This window comes from Kogia breviceps, chromosome 5 (genome assembly GCF_026419965.1).
Source record: "Kogia breviceps isolate mKogBre1 chromosome 5, mKogBre1 haplotype 1, whole genome shotgun sequence".
Lineage (NCBI taxonomy): Eukaryota > Metazoa > Chordata > Mammalia > Artiodactyla > Physeteridae > Kogia > Kogia breviceps.
Window position 1 is genome coordinate 45,431,359 of NC_081314.1, and position 24,739 is coordinate 45,456,097.

The following is a 24,739-nucleotide window of genomic DNA, read 5'->3' on the forward strand; positions in this document are numbered from 1 at the left end:
GCGACTCTGCGCAAATTTCTCTTTCGTTTTGTGCCAGACCGGAGGCGGCGGGGCCGTCCCGGAACGACTGCGGCCGGGTGCCCTGAGAGTTAATCCGAAAGCGCCGCAAGCCCCGCGGGCCAGGCTCCACGTGTCACAGAGAAGCTGATGTAGAGAGGAGACAGAGAGAGAAAGAAAGCAAGAGACCAGAGGGCCGGGAAAGTCCTGCCGCGCCTCGGGCAATTATAAAAATGTGATCCCCCCGGGTCGGCTTCCCAACCACCGCCCTCACCTGCCGCGTGCACCCGTCTGCGTCCAGCTGCCCGCTCGGTTCGGTGCCCTCGCAGCGCCGCTCAGCATGTGCCCGCCGCGCAGTGAGTAACCAGCCGGAGACGAGCGCTCGGCGCTCGGGTGGGCGGGGAGGGGCGGCGGCCGGGAAGAGGAGGCAGAAACTTGGGACAGGCTCCGCGGAGCCTGGAAGGCAGTCAGTAATCTTCGGGCAGAGGAGAACGAAAGGGGGAAAGACATTGCGGGCTCACCCTGCGCTCGATAGGATATCGTCTCTTTTAACCTTGAAAGAGCCCTGTGAGCTAAGTATTATGCCCACTTCACAGATGAGAAACTGAGGCGCCACGGGATGGTTTCTTGCCCAGGGTCCCTAGGCTACAGCTCTAAGAGGGCAGATCCCAGCCGGCTTCAAAGCGAGGCTTTGTCACCCCACTGCTTACAAAACACTGGGTTGCTCCACCACCTGGCCTCACTTGCCCTCCTCCTGAAATGGAGACTTCTTCTGGGTGAACTCTGTCCACACCCCTCCCCTGTCTGAACTCACAAGGTGGCCGTGACAGCGAGTAGGCTTCTAAAGCTAGCCCAGAGCGCTGTCCTCCAAGAACCTGATTCATCTCTCAGTTGCCGAAGGAAGACTGGAAACGGGTGGAGGGAGGCTGGTGCCCAGAAGTGGATGGGTGGAGACGGCCAGAAGAGATGGGAGATGGAGGTAGGCTAGTGCATCTTGCCCCCCATTCCCTTTCAGGCCTCCTCCTTGTGGCCATTCTGGTCCTCCTCCACCACCTGGACCACTTGAGTTTGGCCAGGAACCTCCCCGCCACCACAGAGGGCCCCGGAATGTTCCAGTGCCTCAACCACTCCCAAAACCTGCTGAGAGCCGTCAGCAACACCCTTCAGAAGGTGAGCGTTTCAATGTCCTGGTTCCCACTTTGCAGCCTCTGTAGTGAAGGGGCATCTCCGAACCCCTAGTCACCTGAAGGAACTGCAGGGAAATTGTGGAAGTTGATCAGGAGCTGTCAAGAGAAGAGGGAACTTTACAGATGGCCCAACTATTAGCTAAAGAGTTTCAATGAAACTGTGTCTCCAGAGAAAGCAGGAGGGGTGATAAATTATAATGGCATTCGTTTGGGCTGTGTCTACACAGAGGAAAGTGGATACTTACAGTGTTCCTTGTAGCCTGCCAACAGAAATGGAATTGTGTCAGGCCCACACTGTTCCTCTGACGCACTTATCAATCCAGGAAACCGCTATTAGGGGCGGCCTCTGTGCTCCAGGGCCTGCGAAGATGAATTAGCCTTGCGTCTAATGCTCCTCTCCAGCTTCCAGTCTGGTGACTCGGCTTGTTGCTGGAGCATCACATTTCAGGGAGCTCGTGACAGTGCACATCCAGGCTTCATTTTCTAGGGAGAGAGTTATCTAATTTTATTTACAGCTTCAGTCATCTTTTTAGCTTTCATATTTTAATGCAAAAAAAATATTTTTCTTCCTTTAAAAGCACTCCAACATCTATTGCTTTTGCTGCAACGGCCTAAGACTGATGTTTTAAAAGATGTCCTTTCGCCTTCCTACTCTCTAGTAAATCTTTCTTGAAGATTTCTAGCTTGTTGCTTTATGAATATCTTAAAGTAAGCTCAATGCCACAAGTCCTCCTTAATGAACTTTTTTCCCCCTTCTAATCTTTCATAACGTGCTGCCAGTTTTTCCTTACAGTTCAATCCATCTTAATTAAAAAGGCAGCTTGGGCTTCCCTGGTGGCGCAGTGGTTGAGGATCCGCCTGCTGATGCAGGAGACACGGGTTCGTGCCCTGGTCCGGGAAGATCCCACATGCCGCGGAGCAACTAAGCCCGTGAGCCATGGCCGCTGGGCCTGTGCGTCCGGAGCCTGTGCTCCGCAACGGGAGAGGCCACGACAGTGAGAGGCCCGCATACCGCAAAAAAAAAAAAAAAAAAAAAAAAAAAGGCAGCTCACCAAGTGAAAACTGCAGAGATAGGTGCTTTGATTCCTAAAGAAAGGTTCGATATGGGTAAAATTTAGGAGCTCCTATTTAAATAGATGCTTTATGTGAAAAAGCTGACTCTTCTACTCCCAGATGCAGCACCAAAGGTGAAAGACTGCAGAACTCCATTTGATTTTTTAATATGATTCCTGCATCAATTTTGTCAGAACAAATCAGCTGGCTACTTGCAGAGAAAATAGAGGTGGCAAATGCATGTGACTCACAGGCCATATCTAGTCCACAGATCTGTAGAGTTTGGCCATGTCTTTTTTATTTCATTTTGATTTTTGAGTTTGATGCCATTGAAAAAGTAGACCTCCCATACAAGGATCCAAATTTCCAGCTTCTCCTGAAAAGATCTGAAAAACTATAGCAGTGGGCCCACATTTTCAAGTCTAATTTTTTTTGCTCTATTTATTCATTTTTTTCATTCAACAAGTACTTATTGAGTGCCTACTGTATGCCAGGCACTATTTTCTAGATTCTTGAAGGTCATCTTTTTTAACCATGCAATAGTAATAGAGAGATAGTCACCGTTTTCATTTTGGAATAAAGAAGGCAATTATCACAGAAATAAATCTATTGTGTTATTTGGAGATTTTTCTTCCTTATTGAAGTATAATTGCAAATCTAACTTTTTAGAACCTGCTCAGAATAGCAGCTGCCTCGATCTGCTTGACCACCTCCAGGAACAGTGTATTCATTTTCTATTGCTGCTGTAACAGATTACCATGAATTTAGTGGCTTTAAACAACACAAATTTATTATCTTACAGCCCTGGAGTTCGGAAATCCAAAATAGGTCTCACTGGAGTAAAATTAAGGTGTCAACAGAGCTGTATCCCTTTCTGGAGACTCTAGGGGAGAATCCAATTTTCTTGCCTTTTCCAGCTTCTAAAAGCAGCCCACATTCCTTGGTGGCCCCCTTCCATCCTCAAAGCCAACAAATGACACTTAATCATGCTGCATCACTCTGAGCTTGACTCTCTTGACTCTCTCTTTTGCTTATAAGGACCCAGTCATTACACTGGACCCACCCAGACACTCCAGGATAACCTCTCTATTTTAGAGTCGGCTGATTAGCAACCTTAATTTCATCTGCGACCGTAATTCCCCTTTGCCACGTAACATAACCTAGTCTGTGGTTCCAGGGATTGGGAGGTGGATATCTTTGGCAGGGGCATTATTCTGCTTACCACAGACAGGAATTTTACTACTTGTACCCCAGCATGTTCTGTACTCTCAAGCTTTGATTCATGGTTCACGGTGTTCCCTCTATCTGAAATTCCCCCTCCTCTGTAGATGCCCCATCTCTGGGGAAGACTTTGCTTCCCTTTCCACCCCCTTCCCAGAGCCTTCTGACCCTTGTCAGCCCTTCTCACTTGCCAGCATGTCTCCTGGTCATTTGGGCACTTGCCTGACTCCACAGCCGAACTTGGAATTCTGGGGGACATAACATAGTCCCCTTCTTTGTCACCTTCCTTAGTACCTAGCAGAGTGCCTGGCACACATCAGGCTTGTTAAATGGAACAATGATCTCGCTCTTCAGTCAAAATGTCATCGACTTCTTAATATCATAATTATAGTCAACATGCCTGTAAGATGACATCTGTTGGTGTGTGTGTGTGTGTGCACGTGCGTGTGTGTACACCACATATTAAATCTCTGCTTGTCTTTAGGGTTGCATGTTTGTTATGTTCATCAAGTAGTGACCTAACAGTCCCCCTTTAGAAGCTATTCTTGCAAAAGATATTCATAAAACTCAGCCATGCTGGCAAAAGGAAAAAACGGTTTTCACCAGAAGCAAGTGTCACAGCGTGGTGTAGAGGCTGATTAGCACAGCCTGTTGAAATGATTTATAGTGTTTACATAATGGAAAAGCATATCATCCAGAGAAACATGTCCTAAGCAAAAGGGGAGGAGGGATGGAGAGAGTGTAAATGATCTGTTTCCTTTTGTCTTACGAAGACCCTAAAATTCCTACAGATCAGAGGTGGAGGTCAAGGGCAGCCGGCTCTAGCTTTGGTGCCAGTGCCATGGGGAGCTGGGTGCCTTATTAATCTTGTAAACTGGGTTTCTCTTTATGTTTTACAGGCCAGACAAACCCTAGAATTTTACTCCTGCACTTCTGAAGAGATTGATCATGAAGATATCACCAAAGATAGAACCAGCACAGTGGAGGCCTGCTTACCACTGGAATTAGCCACGGTATAGAGGGTTTTCCTCCCAAAGCTTGTAATACAGTTAAGAGCTGTGCATCAGACCTCGTCTTCTTCCAAAAATGTGCATGCTTCTGGGGTCCATCACCATGGGACTTTAACAGGTCCCATTGCAGAAGTTCTAATTTGGAAAAAAAATTTATAAAAATGTGGTTTTTCACAACAGTGTGAGATATACTTAACAGTACTGAACTGTACACTTAAAAATAGTTAATATGGTAAATTTTACATGTATTTTTTACCAGAGTAAAAAAAAAAAAGATATGTTTGAGAAGAAAAGTCAGAAAAATTTACATTAAGAATTAATAATTAACGTCTTTGATGTGTGGGGTGTTTTTTTTTTTGGCTCTAGAATGAGAGTTGCCTGGCTTCCAGAAAGACTTCTTTAATAACTGTAAGTCAGAAAATTGAAGGTTTTAGCTCATATTATGAATTCATGTCATTGATATGTGATTATTTTTTCTTCTAGAATGGGAGTTGCCTGGCTTCCAGAAAGAGCTCTTTTATGTTGGTAAGACACAAAATTCTTTCCTCAAAGGCAACGGTAGGGGAAGGGGTGGTACGTTTTTAGCCCATCTCAATAGTTCCTTCCCCACTTTGTCGTATTATGCAGACCTTGTGCCTTAGCAGTATCTATGAGGACTTGAAGATGTACCACATGGAGTTCCAGGCCATGAATGCAAAGCTTCTGATGGATCCTAAGAGGCAGATCTTTCTGGATCAGAACATGCTGGCAGCTATTGCTGAGCTGATGCAGGTAAGGCCTTCTTCATGCTGAGACTGCCAGCCAGGGTCCCTGATGAAGAGGTATACCATCAGCCCTTCCTGGATTGGGAGAGGCCTGAAATGCCCCCTTCTGAAGCCAGCTACATATTGGGGGAGACAGCCTTCAGGGCACCCTCTAGAGAAAGAGGGCAACATGAGCAGGTCACATTAAGGAAAGCAGCCTCCTGCTTGTTGACCATGCTGTATGCACCAGGCTCTGGGCAAAGGTGCATACATTTCCTTATGCTGTCCCCTTGGCAACCACTTGGGGTCTCTGTGCAAATGAGGAGACCAATGCTTAGAGCGTTAGCCACTTGTCTGAGGTCACACAGCTTGGAAGCGGCAGAGCAGGATTTAAACCCCCATCAAAGGGATTGCACTGCACTCATCTTCTCATGCATCTCTAAAGCCTCTGGGATGTACATGCAAGGGGCTGGCATGCATATCTGCAAATACTGCTAGAGAAGACAAGAGGGGCTTGTGCCTGGATATGACACATGCTGAACCAAAAATGTGAATGAAAGAAAAGAATGACCTATCACCTGGGGACAGCCACAGTGTTACTCATAGACAAGAACGTGCTTTGTAACTTTCTGAATCACCATAGCACATGACGCTAACATAAAACAGAATTATCCACTTAAGAAAGAGCAGGGCGAGTGCCATGTTGGCCAGGGCATGGGATAAAAATACAGCATCAGAAATGATTGTCTGAAAAGAAATTTATTTCATGCATCCTTTTTTAATTTTTTTTTGGGGGGGGGGCTGCCAGATTACTTGTTTGAAAGGCAGTGAACATCATGCAAGTATCAAAGAATGTTACCATCTAGAGAGTTGTAGATGATATTTCATTTTCAGGACCAAGAGTCGAATCAGTTCTACAAGTAATCAGACAACTATGCCCAGACCTTTTGTCCCTCTGTGCCTCAGTTTCTTCCTCTGTAAAACGGGATGACTTTACCCACCCTACCTTTCTTTTAGGCTTTTTGTGAGGAAGTACAAGCCAAACTGCTGATCATTGTGCAAATATATGGTCTTGCATTGTGTTATCAAATTAAAGGGCTCAAACTGCCAGGTTTATTTATCTCACATGAATAAGAGTCTTTAGTCAACAGGTCTGATACTGACTGAGAGTTTCCAATCAATAGCAATCCATCACCTCCCCGTTCTAAAAAAGATGTCGCTTCTTAATGTAACATATAAAAATTAATTACATATCACAGCAGATGTCATCTTAACAGAATTGTTCCTTTCTAAAATACAACTCCCACTGATGATTTTCTAAATAGCTTTCAGGGTCTTTTCGGAGCTCACTGAAGATCCATGTGCTTGGATAATGAGCATTTCTTCTCTCAGGTTCTGCCTGTCCATCTGGCTGGGAGTGGATTTGATTTGGTTTAGGAGATGCAGTGAGGGAGTGGGTTGCAGTCTCTGAGACATGTATTGGCTTCACCCATCTTTATGGATGAACGTTTTAATTTTGGAATACTGTCTATGTCATGCTCAATATTTATTCTCCTAGGCCCTGAATTCCCACAGCAAGACTGTGTCACAGAAACCCTCCCTGGAAGAACTGGATTTTTATAAGACTAAAATCAAGCTCTGCATACTTCTTCATGCCTTCAGAATTCGTGTGGTAACCATTGACAGAATGATGAGCTATCTGAGTTCTTCCTAAAAAGCTGAGATTCTCTCCTAAACTTAAAGTCATTTTTATAAATATTGGAACCAAAGAAGTTGTAATAGGGCATGCGTTAAGAACGGGGGCGGGGGTGGCTTGACCTGTTCCTACTTTAGCTGGTACAGGGATTCTCATGCTTGTTTACATTAGTCATTACTCCAGATTTGCAGGATGTGACTGTTCTATCCACATGATCCCTTTGATCAAGTCTATTTCATATTTACTATGGATAAGTTAAGTTTTCATGAGCAAATTGATAAGGAGGGGAAATGTCCTCCCAGAACGTGTTTTTCTTTTTTCCCTTTAATAGAAGAGCAAGAATTTATAAGCTATTTCAGTACCAAAGAGTTTGTACTCTCAAGCATAATTTATTTTAAAATATTTATTTATATAATTTTGTGTTCATGAAAGCATGTGAACTAACTTATATTTATTTATGTTATATTTATTAAGATATTTATTGTCAAGTGGATTTGAGATATGCCTTATGTTGTTTTAAAATAAAATGACTGAATTAAAGTAATTCTCATATTTTTCTAATGTGATTGGAATACTTTGTTAAAATACACATCATGGGGAAACTGAAAACTGATGAAATTTGAACAAAATCACCTTAGAAAGAATGCCATGATATTCTTACTCATTTTCTAGTTCCTTTAATCTCATATTTTAAAGGGAGCCTCATAAGACTAGACCTGACTTAATACTGAGGTCGTTGAGTGAGTTAATTTTTGAGAATATACGTTATTACTTTTGTTCAACATCTGAATCTAAAAATAAAATACATAAAAATGTTTTTCCCTATTAACCACAGCCCCATAACATACTGTGCATTAAACAAATACATAATAATATCCACCAACTGGGAAAAGCATCATTAAGAGGTCTTCTAGTCAAATTATTCTAATTTTTGTGACCCTTTGGGCTCTCAGGGGGAAGTTGTTTCTAAATTACAACTAGAAAAACTCTCCCTTTGCTTTAAATTATATAGCACTTCTGCCTGAACCACATGGATAATTGCCTTCCTTTGGCTTAAGAGATGTGCTTTTTAATTCTTTAAACCATGAGGATTTTAGAAAATTTACCTGATGGAATACCATGTCATTTTCAAACTCTGATCTGATAATCACATTCCTCCTTAATATGAAAAGGTTGTAAGAAATGAATGATTCAGAGTCCGTCCAGTCCCCCCTACCTTTCCTCATGTGAATCCTCCCCTCCAGAGCTCCATTCTTATCCCTGTAAACAGGGAGGGGAGTGTGTATGGCCACCCCAGGTCCTCACGTGTGGGGAAACTTACTCATTTTTCAGAGTCTCACCCCACTTGATGTACAATTAGAGAGAAATCATCAAGCTGGATCCCATCACATACCTTCTTTTCTTTAGGAATTCCTCCCCAAGCTTGGATGATTGGCAGGTGATTCACAGGTAGGCATTTCCTGCCTTTAAGTATCGGTTTTGGGGTCGGCAGCTTCGACTGTGGCAAGAACTCATGGCTTCGATGAAGCTGGCGCTGTCGAGTTGCTGCCATCCCCGCCCCGACCCTGCCTTCCTCCCCCTCCTCCCCCACCCCCCACCAACAAATGGCGACTTGTCTGTTGTCTGGCCAGTTGTCTGTGCCCATAAACAAGGAGAGGAAAGCCTGTTGACTGCTACAGACTGGGTTTATACAAAGGGACAAAGTGGCACACAAAGGGTCGCTTTCGTTCTAGAAATTGCCATGACATATGCTTCAAAAACATGACTGGCCCAAGAAACATCTTCACAACTAATTCCATTCTTCACCACATGGTCAGTTTTCTGGTTTTTTTGTTTTAAGCCTGGGTCTGCCATTTATAACTTGTATGATGTGGCCACGTTGTTTTGCCCTCACCCTACCCGTTTCCTCTTCTAAGAAGTGAAGATAGGGACTTCCCTGGCAGTCCAGCGGTTAGGACTCCGCACTGCCACTGCAGGGGTCACGGGTTCAATCCCTGGTCAGGGAACTAAGATCCCGCAAGCCACGAGGCCCGGCCAAAAACAACAACAAAAAAAGTGAAGATACTACTAGAACCTTGATCTGATGGATCAGGGGTTAAACGGAGCAACTCCTACAAAGCACTAGCATTGCACCTGGCACGTAATCTGTACACAATAAATGTGAGCAATCTTTGACAATGATTATTAGCCTCTGGGTTTGGTGACCGGGCCAAATTGGTTAAAGCCCCTTTGCTATTATTTTCTTATCCGTGAAATTCAGAAAACTGTAGCCCCTATTTCACAGCACTATTGTGAGGACTGAATCACTCGGTACAGTGCTGGCATCTAGTCAGTGCCGAACACCAATTTTTTAAAATTGTTAGACGGTTTGCTTGAAGACCTCAGTGACGCCCTGTCCCTCCAGGGCACTCAGCTAATCGGGGGCGTTCAGCAGAGGAGGCCATCTGGTGCAAGACACAACAGCAAAAAAAGCAGGGTCCTGCCTTTCCAGAACAGAGGGTGGGAGCAAAGTAACTTGGTGAGACCAAGGTCCCCCCTAAAAACAGGCCCCAGACCTAGCCTACTAGAGACACTTGATAACAAATTACTTTTTTAAAAAGGAAATAAACAGTTTTAGTGTTTCTCACACCTAAAAATGACTGAATCAGAGAATTAACATAAAAAACAGCTGCCAGCTGCCCTACTGAGAGCCGAGAGCTTTGGGGAAAGGGGTCAGTTCTGGGGAGTGGTCTGGCCAGACATCCAAAGGTGGGTTTGGGAAAACGCAAGAGATGCACAAGGGCCTTAGACACCCTAAGGAGGAAAGAAAACATGGGAGGGGAGAAAACCAGCTTTGTCTGAAGCCAGCACAGACAGAGACCGTGAGCCCCCCTGGCCATGTCACCCTGGGCCATACAGTTGTTGTCCTTGTTTAAGGACAAAACATTTGGTTTTAGCTAGCGTAACTGTGGCTTCCTCGTTTAAGGCAAAGTGCACCTACAGTATCGCTGTGGACTGAACGTTTGTGTTCCCTTAAAATTCATATGTTGAAGCCCTGATCCCCAGTGTGGCAGTATTAGGAGACGGGGCCTTTAGGAGGTTAGGTCATAAGCATGGAGCCCTCATAGTGGGATCGGTGCCCTTATAAGAGACTTGGAGAGATCTCCCCCCAACCTCCATGTGAGGACACAGTGACAAGGTGGCCTGCTGCAAACCAGGGATAGCTCTCACCAGACACCAGATCCACCAGCACCCTCATCTTGGACCTCCCAACTTCAAGAACTGTGAGAAACACACGCCTGTTGTTTAGGCCGCCCAGTCTGCAGTATTTTGTTGTAGTAGTCTGAGCTGAGAAAACTTTTAAATAAGTCAGAAAGAGAAAAACAAATACCGCATGCTAACACATATATATGGAATCTAAGAAAAAAAAAAGGTCATGAAGAACCTAGGGGCAAGATGGGAATAAAGACACAGACCTACTCGAGAATGGACTTGAGGACATGGGGAGGGGGAAGGGTAAGCTGTGACAAAGTGAGACGGTGGCATGGACATATATACACTACCAAATGTAAAATAGCTAGCTAGTGGGAAGCACAGGGAGATCAGCTCGGTGCTCTGTGACCACCTAGAGGGGTGGGAGCGGGGGAGACGCAAGAGGGAGGAGATATGGGGATATATGTATACGTATAGCTGATTCACTTTGTTATAAAACAGAAACTAACACACCATTGTAAAGCAATTTTACTCCAATACAGATGTTAAAAAAAAAAAGAAAAAACCCAATGACAATTTTCCAAAACCTGAATTGTATCAACTTTTCGGTTGAAATGTATTTGGTCAGAACAAGTCAAAAACTTTAGTTGCATGTATGTATCTTTGAGTATGATATTAAAATTAGGAGTATAAATTATGACATCAATGAAACATCAGAGACAATACACTCACGTAACCTTTTTCAGAAGCAATAGGAACTAATGCTTACTCCGTGCTTACTAAGTGCCAGCTATGTTTCCACAAGTGTTTACCACAAATGCACAGAACCCTCCCAAAAACCCTAGGAGGAGGTGCTATTACCTTCCCCTTTTTATAGATGAGGAAACTAAACCAAGAGGCCATAGACACTTACAGGGTAAGTGGCAGATGCTGGGATCTGAACCCAGGCGGTCTGGCTCTGGCCTATGCACACAACCCCAGTATCCTTTGCCTCTCGTATTAAGATCACACAGTAACTCATCATAACCATGCAAACAGCATCATAGTTATTTATGCTTCTCCTCTCTCCCTCACTACACTGTGAGAGCTTCAAGTACAGGAAATGTCATGTTATTCAAGTATTCGTGTGCTCAGGCCCCAGCACTCAAAAATGGTAGAGAAAGACAGATCTTCATGGGTTTCCACACGTTTCTCATTTCTTTTCCTAATCTAGGAATACATAAGAAAGTCTTTAGTCTTTAAAAATCAAATTATTCCCAATAACAAAAGAAAAGTTAAAAATTGTAAAATGCACATGCTTGCTTGGCTCAAAACCATTATACATGCTTAGAATGGGGGAAAATCCAAAATTCATTAAGGCTGTTTTGTTTTTGGTTTTTTGGCCTAAAACAAAGGTTTATTTCTTGCTTGAGGTACATGCTCATTGCTTATCAGTTGGGGGCTCTGCTCTCATGGTTCTCTTCTGGAACATAGGCTGACAGTGCATCAGCTGTCATCTGCTGTCATCATTGCAGAGGGAAAGGAAGTCTGGAAGGTCTCCACGAGCCTGTTGATTTAAATAATTTACATGTCTATGGTTTGGCATTATGTGATCCCTTCAGAAGCGAGTTGCCACCCAAACATCCATCACTGGTGAACTGGAAAGGGGTTTACATCCCGTTGCAGACATCGTAGATACAAACTCCTGGACGACAGCTCCCAGAGACCCAAGCAGTCAACTGATCAGCTGGTTCCCACGCTGGCCCCGACAGGAGTGGGTCAGGGGTCCAGCAGGGTGCCTCGATGACCCCCTCATCAGCCCTCAGTAACCCCCCAGCAGAGCAGCTCCACTTCTGAACGCTTTACCAATGCAGGTTCCAGGTGAGATTTCCTTTCACAAAAGGCGCCTACAGCTAAAGAAAGAACAGAACTCAGCCAAGCCCCTCCCCGCAGTTAAGTTTTTATAAGTCACAAAACCATCTTTTAGATTTCTCAACTTGCTTGAAAATGAAACACTGCTATAAATGCATAGATCAGACCCCCTTCTAAAAATGAAACTCGTGCCAAAGGTTACAGCAAACAGCAAGAATGTACTTCTGCCGAATAAAGATAGCAGCCTCACTACAGGCTGCTTAACCAGAAATTTACATCACGATTGGAATAAACTGGATCTAAATCTTCTGGAGGCTCAAGGCTGGAAGTCCCAGTTTAAAAAGCAGGAAGAACTTCAGAACTCTGCACTCAGAATTCAACCCCAGGGACTCTCTTTTAGTATCAGCATCCACAGAGCCATTAACAGAAATGCTCAAGCCCTGGAATGTGGGCTGGAAAAGATGCATTCCCAAGCAGTCTGGAACCCCCCCACCTTCAGCCAGCAGTGTGCTGCTTCAACCCAAGGACTTCCAGCAAGGGCAACAGGCTGGGCTAACCGCTGAAAACCACTGTCCTCGTGAGAGCACACTTAAATATCGGCAAATAAAATGGCCTCTTTAGAAAATGGAGTGAAAACACACTTCCACATGATGAGGCAGGGAAGAAAGGTTGTCCCCTTAAGCAATCCAAAAAAATAACAATATGTGCCCCCAATATGCAGAAAAATCCTGTTACAGAGATGCACAAGTAAGGAACTAATTAGGAATCCACCTGGTTTTACATAAAAACATACCTACCCATCCACGGGGCGGGGGGCGGGGGGGAGACACACTCTAAATCATTCCTGGAGCGAGAAGGGTTAGGGGATGTACAGGTTCTCCTGAATCTGTGCAAACTCCTGGGTTAGTTTACCTTGGCCTAGTTTACACTCACTCTGCCTCAGTCCAAGAAGTGGGGCTGGGAGCAAAACCAACTAACGCCCAAACAGCCAAGATAATAGTAACCAAGGAATATGATGCTTTAAAAAGTAATTTGTCAGTAAATAATAATACAAAGAAGACATATTAGCACTGTACAAATGCAGATTTATTGTTCTTCCCTTTATCCATAGTAGGAAAAAGGTTGGAAATTGTTAGGAAAGCAGCTTACATACAAAGCACTTCTGATATTATGCTTTTCTTTGGAAAACAACTTATAAAAAATAATAAACGTTTAAAAAATTCAAGTCCTTTAAGTATTTTACACTTCTGAATGTTAAAACTCGGTGTGTTTCCTAAAATATAGAACAATTTAAAAAAAAACTCATAAAGTGACATTGATTTGAATTCCACAGAATCCCTGACCATTAGAAATACGTTCTTCCCTATAAAGTCAATTTGTTCTTCACAGGCAAAGCTATAGTTAAAGTGTGTTTCTCTAATTCATTGAGATTGAATTTTACTCTCCAGCTAATGTCTACAGGAGACTAATGGTAATTTATAGTTTCTTCAAATAAGTTAACGAAACATATCCAAAATGTTAATCACCACATGCATGATCCTGGGAGAGTGACAGTATCTATACATACCAAAAAAAAAAAAAAAAAAAAAAAGATTTCACCCATTAACAAGAGCCAATATGGCCCATGATTCCCTGGGGCAAGTCCTCTTCGAGAAGAGATGACAGTTTTCCCTTGGTCCTGGCTAAGGCTATTTCTGAGGGGCATTCCTGTGCTCCCCACCCGCCAACCCTCCCCAAAGTAAATGACCCAGGGGCCAAAGTCAAGAAATGTAGTGTTTGGCCTGGTGACTTCGGAAGGTTGATGAAACCTGCAGGGACTCTGAAGACAGATCCAGCTGAACTTGCCCCGTGAGATGAGGCAATCACCTCTGAGGGTTTGCACCAACACTGATGGGGAGAGGATTACATTCCTGTCTAATCATCCTAGGACCAGGTAACATGATTGGTTTAATGGTTTAACAGACCACTAGCCAGACTGGTTAGTAATGTGAGACATGGAAATCATACCCCACATAAAAAGACATATTGTACCTGGAGGCACATAAGTGTCTGACTGCGTGGGAGCTAAAAGAACAGGAACCTCTTTTTATTATTAATGTCATTAGGAAAAAAGCTAAACGAAATTGGTGCCATTTAAGTACTCCAACACTTAACTGCTAAAAATGTTTCAAACACTTGATATATATTTCATAGTTCACAGACTCCAAAAGGAAAACTATCGCATTTCTCACCTGACTGCGTTGGGTCATTTTAAGCACCCTTTGTAAGTGTATTTGTTTGGGTGGGGAAGCGGGTGGGAGGGTGTGAGTGGGAGGTCCAAAAAAAAAAAAAATCTTGATATTGCAGAGGTTTTTTTCTTCCTCAAGGTTTCCAAATATTTCATTCCCTTTGCCCCTGAATAATGTGAGCTGTGGGCAGCCTGTGAAAGGAGCTGCTTCCACAGGCTGTGCAGCTCTAGGTTCCGGAGTCCACACCCAATTACCACGGTGAGGGTCTTTGCAAGTATAAGTTCCTGAAGTTTCATTTTCCAGCTCACCTTCCTAACTTCACGTTTCCTGTAAGAAACCTAAGAAAATAGAGAAATGAATTCAGAGATTCATTGTTGGGAGGGAAAGGGCACATGCTTTTAAAGAAAGTCACTTGTCCATTTCAAAAAAGAATTCCTGGGAGTGGCTGGGTTTTCCTGAGCTGAAGATAAACCACACCACTATAATTTTTTAAGGTTGTAGTTACAAGATACTAAAACGTCCTGATAAAAAACCAAACTTCAGCCAATTAACCAGACATTTTGGCTACATGAGGGCACAAAACACTGGTAAATTTTTGGCTTTTTGTTTGTTTGTTTTTAACTCACAGAAGATTTTTCTCCTATTTAATGAGGGGAATGGACTAAGAAGCTCTTATGATCCCCTTCACTGCTGAAAAATGTCACAAACCCTTGTCAGCAAGTCAAGCATCTAGTGAGGTCAACAGCAGAGAAAAAGAAAACAAAAAATAACAACCCATCCTACAGGATTTGTGAGATAGTCAGATTTCCAAGCCTTCCTTTGATGGAAGAGGCTGTGATTATTTCCTTATCACAGCACAGAGGCCAGACTGTCAAGAAGCAGAAGTGCCTAAATGCAAATAAGCAGATTTCCACATGTGGGCCTCAGTGACTTACATAATTTCAACATACCCAAGAAAAAGAATGAAAAATTTGATATTGAAAAACTGGCTCTTCTATCTGCTTGCAGCTTTTGCATCCAAACAATGGTGGGGGAGTTCAGAAAGCTTGCCCACCACACCTGACAGCATCCTGAGAGTTCGCCACCCCAGACTTTTACTTTTCACATAAGCTTTTGGGGAGCTGACACACTTTTACATTCTTTAAGGAATAAAAAGTCCAAATAGAATTCCAAATAAAAACCTCTCTCCAATTTGCTGAGGCTTCTGAGAAGTAACACCACATTTGTTAATCATAGTAACAATATATAATAATCAAAGTTGTGAATTGGTTTGACCTTGATTCTAACAATGTGCTAAGTAAGTCAAGCCACAAAAAAAGAAGTGCTTAAAACAAAGGAAGGAACCCTGTGGTTTTCTGGATTGAGACCAGAAACAACTCCCTTTAGCTCTCTCTTGGGTTCTGCTCTTTCCCTTCCCTTCTTTGCTGCTGGAGGTTCACTAGTGCCACGCAGTGGCCTCCTGCAGCACTGCTTCAGCACCACAGAAAGCCTAGAAGGATCAATGAATGCTACCAGTCAGGTCCCTGCCTGAGCCTCACTACCTGCCTGGAGCTTTACATGCATGACCTCTTTTCGTTATCACACCAGACCCAGGACATTGGGGTTTTGCATCCATTTGACAGATGGGAACATAGAGGTTTAAAGTCAGGTAAGGAATTTGCTTAGTCATGGATATATCATACAACACAGGGAACACAGCCAGTAGTTTATAACTATAAATGGAGTATAAGCTATAAAAACTGTTAATCACTATATTGCACACCTGTGACATGTAATATTATATACCAACTATACTTCAATTAAAAAAAAAAAATTTTTGCCTAGTCACAAACCTAGCCAGCACTTGAGATGGGATTTGAACACTCCTTCTGACTGCATACACAAGTCACCTTTACTTAGATTATGGCAGCCCACATGCTTACTGCTACAGCATTTGCACAGTTCTCTAAACCTGAGCTTATAAATACACAAGCAACACGTTCTATAATAGAAATTTGCTATTTGCAAAGACACAGCTTGATTTCAAGTAAATGACTAAGATAGCTTCCTGTTTACCTTTCAGCACATCTTGGACTTCAACGGAACTGACGTTTTTCAAGCAGTTCCATAAATTCTGAGCTGTGGCGTTACTCTGCTCTTTTTCTTGCCACTTCTTCAGCATCCTAAACTTATTGATCGTGACGTCTTCTTTCTTCTCCAGGATAGCGTCAATATCGCTAATCTTCAACTTCAGGTTGGCAATGGCAATCTTTACCCACTCCTTCCCCAACTTCTCAGCAAGGTTAATCAACTGAGTGTCTGTTAACAAGGTTTTAGTCTTCACTCCATCTAAAAGCACATGAAGAACTCAGTTGTTCCTCTAAACACTTCATTTATAGCCATTTACCATGAAAATGTATTCTCTTTATATAAAAAAAGAAACCATGATTCGAAACTTTAATAACTGCTTTTAAAATATACTTAAGTGTCAAAAAAAATCCCTGCTTTCCCAACTATTTTAAGGACCAAAGGGAACAATTTCATACAACATTAAACTGGGGTATAATGCTCACATGATAATTCAATAATTCAGGGAATGAAATTGTTTTATAAAGCAGCACAAATTAGGTTGGAGTAAAATATATATATATATCAGGCACCAAAAATAATTTATGTGCCTCAAAAAGAAAAATATACAGCTTTTGCCCTTGCCCAGCTCTGCAACTTCGTCTAAGTGTTAACACCACATACAAAATGCTACCTTTAGTACTAGGTCAATAAAGAGAACAGCAAGAGGTATGAATTGCAGTCTCCATTCCACCATCTCTTGGCATTAGGGGAAAGAGACATTCCACAGAAAAGCCAGGGGATGGTATCTGTAATATCTGTTGCTCACTAAGAAACAGTGTCATAATCTTGGAAGGGTATGTGTCTGCCAATGGAAACCACTGGCCCCATAAAAAATATCAGCCCTAGCAGTAAGGTGGATTGTCTATGTTCTCACTTTTCAGCTGGTTGTGCTACGGTGCAGCAAAGCTCATGGGGTACAGAGTCTCGGTTAAGGATCCTCAAGGCCTTACAAACACTGGAGGTGACATTAGAAGGGAATAAGAGGGAGGAAGAATCCTTCCTGCCCGTCCTCCAGGACCGTGACGCTTTCACTCATCTACAGCCAACAATCTATTAAAGTGAGCCGAACGCTTGTATTGGACCCTAGCGCACTTCAATTTCCTCTCTAACGTTCTAGACTGAAGAATGGGTTTTAACGGATGGCCCCTGCCCCCTAGTGGTCTCCTGATACATGGGCGTGTGCTCCTCCCCCTCAAACTGTTGCAGTGAAAACTGCATAGGGAATCTGTCAAAAATGTAAGTTCTCAGGACCATCCCCAAAGCCCCCAAAATGTTATGTGGCAGCCTGAATGGGAGGGGAGTCTGGGGGAGAACGGATACATGTATATGTATGGCTGAGCCCCTTTGCTGTGCACCTGAAACTATCACAACATTGTTCATTGGCTGTACTCCAACATAAAATTAAAAGTTTTTTTTAAAAAAGTAAATCTTATTTATTCGCTACTACATTGTCAACTCGAAAAAGGTTGGAAATCTTAACCTTTCTAGGCAGTATCTGATCATTTTAATTCTATTTCTAGTTACTTGCTGTTGGAGCTGATTTTAAATAGCCAAATAATTGCAAGAAAAAAACTTTTCCTATATATCAGTTTACTATAAAATTGTTTCCCATTCAGTTATAAATGAGTAAGTTCTGAGGATCTAATATACAGCACGTTAACTATAGTTAATAATACTGTGTTGTACACTTGAAATTTGCTAAGAGAGTAGGTCTTATGCATTCTCACTACCACCAAAAAAAAAAAAAGGCTATATGAGATGATAGATGTGCTAATTAACTTGATTGGTAAATATTTCACAATATATGCATACAAATTGTGTCAATTATATCTCAATAAAACTGGAAAAATATTGTATCCCAATTTGGTTAGCTTTTAAAATAACTCCAGGGCCTCATTTTGATGTTCATTCAATAGAAATAATAAACTTTTCTCTAGTGACATACAGTAAAATCAGACATATGTCATCCTCACAACCTCCTGCTCTAGCATGTGAAGAATAGCTTATTTTAGTCTATAGAGAGTTTATCCGCTTTTAGAGATTCATACCTTCTTACAACGGTAGAATAAAAGGTATTTTGATGAAAGGGTTAATCTGGGGAGTTACACGAGGCCCCCAAAGCCCTGAGATCTTGTCTCATATAATTTGAGTCTGGGTTTTTTAACTTAAATTTGTGAATTCTGGCTGGACTTGAATTTTGAGGTACATACTCCATCTTCTGGCTCCTTGGAGTACTGTTTTTAAATGTTTAAATCTCTACTGTATTTTCACAACTATCATGCCTTGGTCTCTGCCATTTAATTGGAAGAAATTAAGTTGACCTTTGTCTCCAATAACTGAGCTGGCGGCTCCTTCCCCCAAAAGTAGCTAATAACTCTGAGGCCAGTGAATGCACACATGGACATTCACTATTTACTCCTTCAATGAATATTCATTATCTTCTACATAAAAGGCTGCAGGCTCAGTGTTATGGGAAAATGCACAGATGGACAGGCCACGGCCCTGTCCCTACGGGCTGCAGGAGCTTCCCCTGGCCCTCCATTCTACTTTCACCGAGTGAACAGGGGGAGTGGGCAGTCAAGCCAGAAAAGTAAGCTGGGGCAGACCAAGAAGGACCCTCGTCCAGCCCTAAGGAGCTGGGACACAGGGAGAAAGTATCTGGGAGGGCAGGCACACCTAGGATGTGGCTCCAGAAGGACTGACCCAAAAAGCACATGTGTTGCATGAAAGTCAATGGGGAAGATGAGGGAAAACGACTGATAGCCACAGATGACGTTTTTACAAACCTGAAGTGTCAATCTGCTTCATTCTTTTATCATAGACCACCTCGTCAGGTAAGCTGCTACTCATTTTTCGCCGCCTATTACCTTTAAAAAACAACAACAACAAAATGGGCTTTCCCTTAGGGTTCTTATTATCTACCCATCTTCAAACTAGAGCTCTTTTTTAAAAAAATCATCATTGAGATAGAAACAAATTGAAAATGGATTCAAAGGTCGTTCAGATAATTAAGAGTTATGGAACACTGAACAGATCCTTAACATTACCATATTTGCACAGCAGAATTAAAATTCTAGTGGATGGAAGGAATAGACGAGTTTAATGTCCAGTTACGAGCACTTACCACTTGTGCTGCTTTTCGAAATGTTCGGGTTCTGATCATGCTGAACCCAGTCACCTGTTAAAGTACAATAAGCAGCAATTGGGAAAAGTGGTTTTAAAACTGGAAGTAAAGCAATCGATTTATGAAAGCACCTGAAACGCTAGGGTCTTGGCAATCTCTCTAAAGTTCAAATATGAGTTTGGGGTTTCAACTTGGTATGTATGCAAATGCACTGGGCTTGAACTCTTGAGAGAAATAACAAGTACTCCGTCCAACACGTCTTGTGGGACAAGTGTTTCCCAAACTTCAGTCATCCGCACACCACTGTCATGATATCTGCCATACCCATCTGCCAGGTGAAATGTCATTCGCTCCGTATTTCTTTAAATCTAGAACTACCGTAAACAGAACACTGGCATCATGGGCCATATGGAGAAGGAAGCCATAAAAATAAACATCTTTAAATTTTAAGTGTATTTATATGTACTCCACATAAAGGAATCTCATATATGTATTATCATTCTGTACTTGAGGGGTTCTTTCTGGACACTTCACCTGTGATTCGACACCACCTACCCCATGTGAAAGTCAGCCCCTGCTTTAATCGATGCCTATGTGTCAGGCAGACCTTCCGCAGGTTCCTTTAGTGAAGATGCCGAATAGTGATGGGAGATTTCAGTGCATTGTTAGCTTAGGCCGCCAAAATAATGGAGACCAGAACCATCTTACAATGCAGAATATTATTAAGTAAGTTTAAGAAAAGAAGTCTTAAAAAGTGGTCTTTAAAATTGCCAAGAGGCTTAGTCTAGAAGAACATCTGTCATTCAGGTTGCTACATGTCAAATACCTTTATTCCTGTGGCATTTGCTGTGATTAAAAAGTAACATCTTTCAGGTTCATTTATTTCAGCATATTGATGAGTACCGAGCAAAAATACTAAAACCCCCAATACACAGTTCCAACTAGGACTCTTCCCAGCCAAGTAACTGTAGTTTGGATAAAAGGGCCTGTTTCAAACTGGCTAACTTAAGGGTATAATATTGAGAACAGGAGTCACACCTATAGAAAAGCTTCCTGCTTAAACTAGCACAGAATTCCAAACTGATTAGACTGGGTTTCTTTTCTGGAGTATAAAGACATGAGAGCAAATATGGGCTCTGTGCACCCACTGACTCTGGGGACTTGGGTGGTGGGTGCCTGAGAAGCAGAGCCGGCACTTCTGCCCAGGAGCTGGGGCCTCTGTTTCTCTTGGTCGAATGTTTTAATATTACACTGATGGGACAGACAACTACTCTATTTGCTTTTCCACCCAGGCCACCTGCCCCCCTCAACCCACAAACAGAGTTTTAATTCAAGATGCAAAACACTCACACTCTCTCAGTTTTGCTTTCCATACAATTTCCTCGGAATCCATTTCAACCAAAAGTAATTTAAACTCCACTGGTTGCTCCAAATACACTTCACTATAACTTTTCAATTTTAAAAGTGAACCATCCACAAATTCAATTTCCTTTAAAAAAAAACAAAAAACACGTGATTTTCTGAAATTTAAAAGTTGCGTTAATTCACAACGTAAAATGTCAGATAAGGAATAACGGCCATGAGAAGGGTTAGTGCTTGAACGCTCACTGACATTTGGACCTTGGAAATCCCACTCCTTAATCACACCTCCCCTCACTCTCCTGTTTCTAGTCCTCCTTACTCTTACTCCAAACTGCTTTTCTACCTCATTGAAGCTTCTAGTCCCATGGCCCTAGTTTTCTAAAGTGTAACTTTTCAGCCTTTCCGGATTTCAACGTTTCATCTTTCCCAAATGGAACCTGTGTTCACCCATCAGCCACCCTATCCCAGGTGCTTTTAAACTCCTCACCATCTTTTTCCTAGATCATTCTCCAATCTGCAGATGATTCCGCATTTACAGAACTACGTGCAGTGTTTTATCCACATGTCCTCAATGAACACCGCCGTCCCCCAACAAATCCTCGTATCACTATTTCATGGATAAAGAATCCCAGAGAAGTGAATGAACTTGCCCAGGTCCACACCTAGGAAGTGGCGGAACTGGAATTTGAATCCACACCTCGTGACTCCAGAGTGTGAGCTCTTAACCACTACACAGACTGCCTCCTGTCTTCCACCCCCTCTGCTCCTCTCCAGGCTGGCTAGCAAGGCTGGCGGGAGAAATACATCTTTTAAAAAATATCAGTGGGGCTTCCCTGGTGGTGCAGTGGTTGAGAGTCCGCCTGCCGATGCAGGGGACACGGGTTCATGCCCTGGTCCGGGAAGATCTCACATGCCGCGCAGCGGCTGGGCCCGTGAGCCATGGCCACTGAGCCTGCGCATCTGGAGCCTGCGCTCCGCAACAGGAGAGGCCACAGCAGTGAGAGGCCCGCGTACTGCAAAAAAAAAAAATCAGTGACCTACACTGGGCATCACCATCACAAACCAATGGTCTTAACCTGTCCCCCTCCCTTTCCGTTCCAAGTCACTAGTATTATCTTCACAACCTTCTAAGGGTCAGTCACCAGGACCTACAAAGCTGAGAGAGTGCCCTCCCCTGGCCCTACGCGTCCTAAATCCCTCCTTGTTCAGCTTCTCCAGAACTATCCTGGGGCCTCCAGCCCAACTGCACATCCCCACCCCCTCACTTAGACACCTGCGGCCCCTCTTCCGGGAGAGCTTTGGAAAGTTCATCTCTTCCAGGGAATCCCTCACCCTTCAAACCCAGAACAAACATCACCCGTGTGAAAAGCACTCCTGGAGACCCACTGCACTTCGTACCCATCTCTACAGTAACACATTATGTTAAAATTATTTCTTTTCATGAATGGAGTATTTCTCTCACTTTGAGGGAAAAGGCTGTGACTTAGTTTTTTAATTCTTAGCTCTTATCTCAAGCTGACTGGTAATAGGCACTTCTGATCAATGTCAGTTACGCAAATCATTAATGGCATAAAACTAATAAGAACACCTTATATTTACACAGTTTGATAACTTTCAGAGTGCTCCCAAACCATTACTTGGTATGATCCTTACAGCAATCCTGGGAAATTATCCCCATTTTATTGGCCAGAAATGTGGTTAACAGAACATAGACTATTTAAAGCCCTCCAGCTTTCAACATCTTTTGCAAGAATGAACTCCTGGGACCCCATCGTTGTCCTCCTGGGCACATCCATCCATTCAATATGTATTATTCCCTCTCCTAGTGGTTCTTAAACATGGCAGCACATTATAGTCACCTTGGGAGCTTTAATAAGCCCAATGCCCAGGCCATTCCCAGACCAATTAAGTCAGCATCTCTGGAGGTGGGACCCAGGCCACGGAATGTTTTTAAAGCTCCTCAGGGAATTTCACTATGCAGCAAAGGCCAAGAATCACTGCTCTAAGCACACCCTTCTAATTTAATTCCACTTCCCAGACAAGGCTGCAGTTTGCTTCTCGTGACTGTTTTGATGTACCATCTGCCAGGGCTTGATCAGCTTAGAAGGGCTGAGAATCAGCCTCTCAGATCCCAGTGTGGGGACAGTGGCTTTAGAGGCCAAGGGCAGTCGGGGCCCTGGGCGAGCCCTCCAATGCCCAGGTGTGTGCAGATCGCCCACCTGCTTTGCACATTAGTTTCCTCAGCCACGTTGTTGTAAGGCTCAAATGGTTCAAAGGGTGTGGAGAGACGCTTTGAAACTGGAAAGGAAGGAAGGTTATAGAAGACTGTCTGACCAACCTGACTGCTTCTACCGGGCACGAGGCCCCTAGTAATATAGTAAAACAGTACAACATGGACCACTGCCATTAGCTCTCTTGCCTCACATTTTAATTTAATGGAATCAAAACATGTTTTCAACTTTTCATAAACTATAAAACAAACAAACAAACAAAAGGAGGTGTACAAAAGGAATTTCCATGCAGCTGTCCATACTAGAGAAGCTGTGGCATATGCTCAGAGCACATAATGAAAATAAGTTTTAAAAATAAACTAAGTCATTTCCGAGAAACCAAGATCACTTACAAATGTCATGGTGTGTACAGTGAATAGTTCAAATCTAACAACAATTTGTCCTCATAACTATTTTTCAAATGCCTTCCAGTAAGAAAAGCCCGATATCCCTTGCTAACATTGTTTGAAGAATTTAATTTAAAATGAAAGAACATTTAAAGAGAATGAGATTGGATAGTCTATTTTTCCAATGACTGCAGATAAATCCTGAAATGCAACTGCATTTTTGGAATAAACAACAAGTTTAGCAAAACAACTGCCTTCTTAGAAACTGGGAAATAAAAAAGGAAAACAAAATGCATTATTTTGAATATCCTCAAAACACCATATCTAAGAAATATACATCCTTGCTACTACTCCAAGGTGGTTTTTAAAATACCTACCTCGGGGGTGATTTCAGCTTCTGGCTCACTGATCAGCCTGTACTTCTTCCCATTCTGCAACAACTTCTGGCAAACAGGAGGCTTGTCGATTTTCATGAATTTCTTAGAGGAGTGCTTTACAGACTTGGAAATATCCTAAAGGAGGAAATAGGTTTTGGTTTTGAAATCCATCAGCAACAACTGTCAGAGACCTAAGAGCCAGGCTGTGCATGTGCCAGCTGCATTATCTTCACTTCCTCCTACAGAACGACAGCGGGGGAGTAGCTTTCACAGTGCTCACGAGGGAAAAAAGCCACAGAGGCTGAGTCGCCTTTAATCTGCACTTCCAGCACCCAGATCACCAGACATCTTCCTGCGAAAGCACTACAGCCAAAAGCAACACTTACACCCTGTGTGGCACCAAAAATCTGCTTCTGAAGAATCTGAGAAAATTAAATTAGCACTAGCATTACATTTTGTATTACTAACTACTGCCCATCGTGTGAACAGAAAGCAACTATTTTACTGTACATGGTTCCAGCCTACTCAGAGTTTGTTTCCATCCTCATTTTCACAACCATCCCTTTGACATGGCCCTAGAGGGGACACTGATTTTATATGTAATGTTTGAATGCCCCCAAGAGGTTAATGTAACCTTTGGCCCAAGCTTCCTTGGTAAAGCAGCTGTACAGCCAAACATGAAATTTAGGTTTCCTGAGGCAGAGTTCAAGGAAATCTCTTCCTACGTAAGGAAAAAATCAACCCAAGAAGAAAGGTATAAAAATAAAACATCAGCCAGGAGGGACATCCTGCCTTATGCATGACACACTCCCCATTGTTCTGGTAACATCCTTCTCTACATTTGCTGATACAATCAGCTCCCTACCCCAGCTTCCCAGGAAGTGTGGAATAACGCTCTTTTAATTAATTGATTCTACTTTAAAAAAATATAAAGTTCATCAAATAATAGTACTTATTCCAAATCTATGCTAA

General features: G+C 42.8%; 2 protein-coding genes and 1 long non-coding RNA gene across 3 annotated transcripts in view; 1 reads left to right on the plus strand and 2 right to left on the minus strand.

Moving 5' to 3' along the window:
* LOC131757490 (uncharacterized) overlaps positions 1-392 on the minus strand; it is a 34,912-nt gene extending 34,520 nt beyond the window's left edge. Inside the window, exon 1 of the long non-coding RNA XR_010840918.1 lies at positions 272-392. This is a non-coding gene — a long non-coding RNA (uncharacterized lncRNA). The remainder of the gene's footprint in view (positions 1-271) is intronic.
* Positions 162-7,204, plus strand: IL12A (interleukin 12A). Its single transcript, XM_059065021.2, has 7 exons — positions 162-353; positions 1,013-1,167; positions 4,358-4,471; positions 4,835-4,876; positions 4,952-4,993; positions 5,096-5,239; positions 6,770-7,204. Exons 1-7 carry the CDS (start codon positions 338-340, stop codon positions 6,923-6,925), a joined length of 669 nt encoding a protein of 222 aa, XP_058921004.1. The 5' UTR covers positions 162-337; the 3' UTR covers positions 6,926-7,204.
* Positions 7,205-10,609: 3,405 nt separating this feature from the next.
* Positions 10,610-24,739, minus strand: part of LOC131756800 (caspase recruitment domain-containing protein 8) — a 42,739-nt gene continuing 28,609 nt past the window's right edge. Inside the window, exons 13-18 of the mRNA XM_067033494.1 lie at positions 23,768-23,902; positions 20,762-20,900; positions 19,412-19,465; positions 19,074-19,154; positions 16,234-16,506; positions 10,610-11,991 (exon numbers count right to left, since the gene is read on the minus strand). Coding sequence (XP_066889595.1) covers positions 11,894-11,991; positions 16,234-16,506; positions 19,074-19,154; positions 19,412-19,465; positions 20,762-20,900; positions 23,768-23,902 — 780 coding nt within the window. The 3' untranslated portion in view covers positions 10,610-11,893. The remainder of the gene's footprint in view (positions 11,992-16,233; positions 16,507-19,073; positions 19,155-19,411; positions 19,466-20,761; positions 20,901-23,767; positions 23,903-24,739) is intronic.

Bases quoted from the DNA above. Each gene is read 5' to 3' on its own strand.
- IL12A (XM_059065021.2), top strand. The intron at 1,168-4,357 runs GTGAGCGTTTCA...TATGTTTTACAG, and splicing joins TCAGCAACACCCTTCAGAAG to GCCAGACAAACCCTAGAATT. The intron at 4,472-4,834 runs GTATAGAGGGTT...TTTTGGCTCTAG, and splicing joins TACCACTGGAATTAGCCACG to AATGAGAGTTGCCTGGCTTC.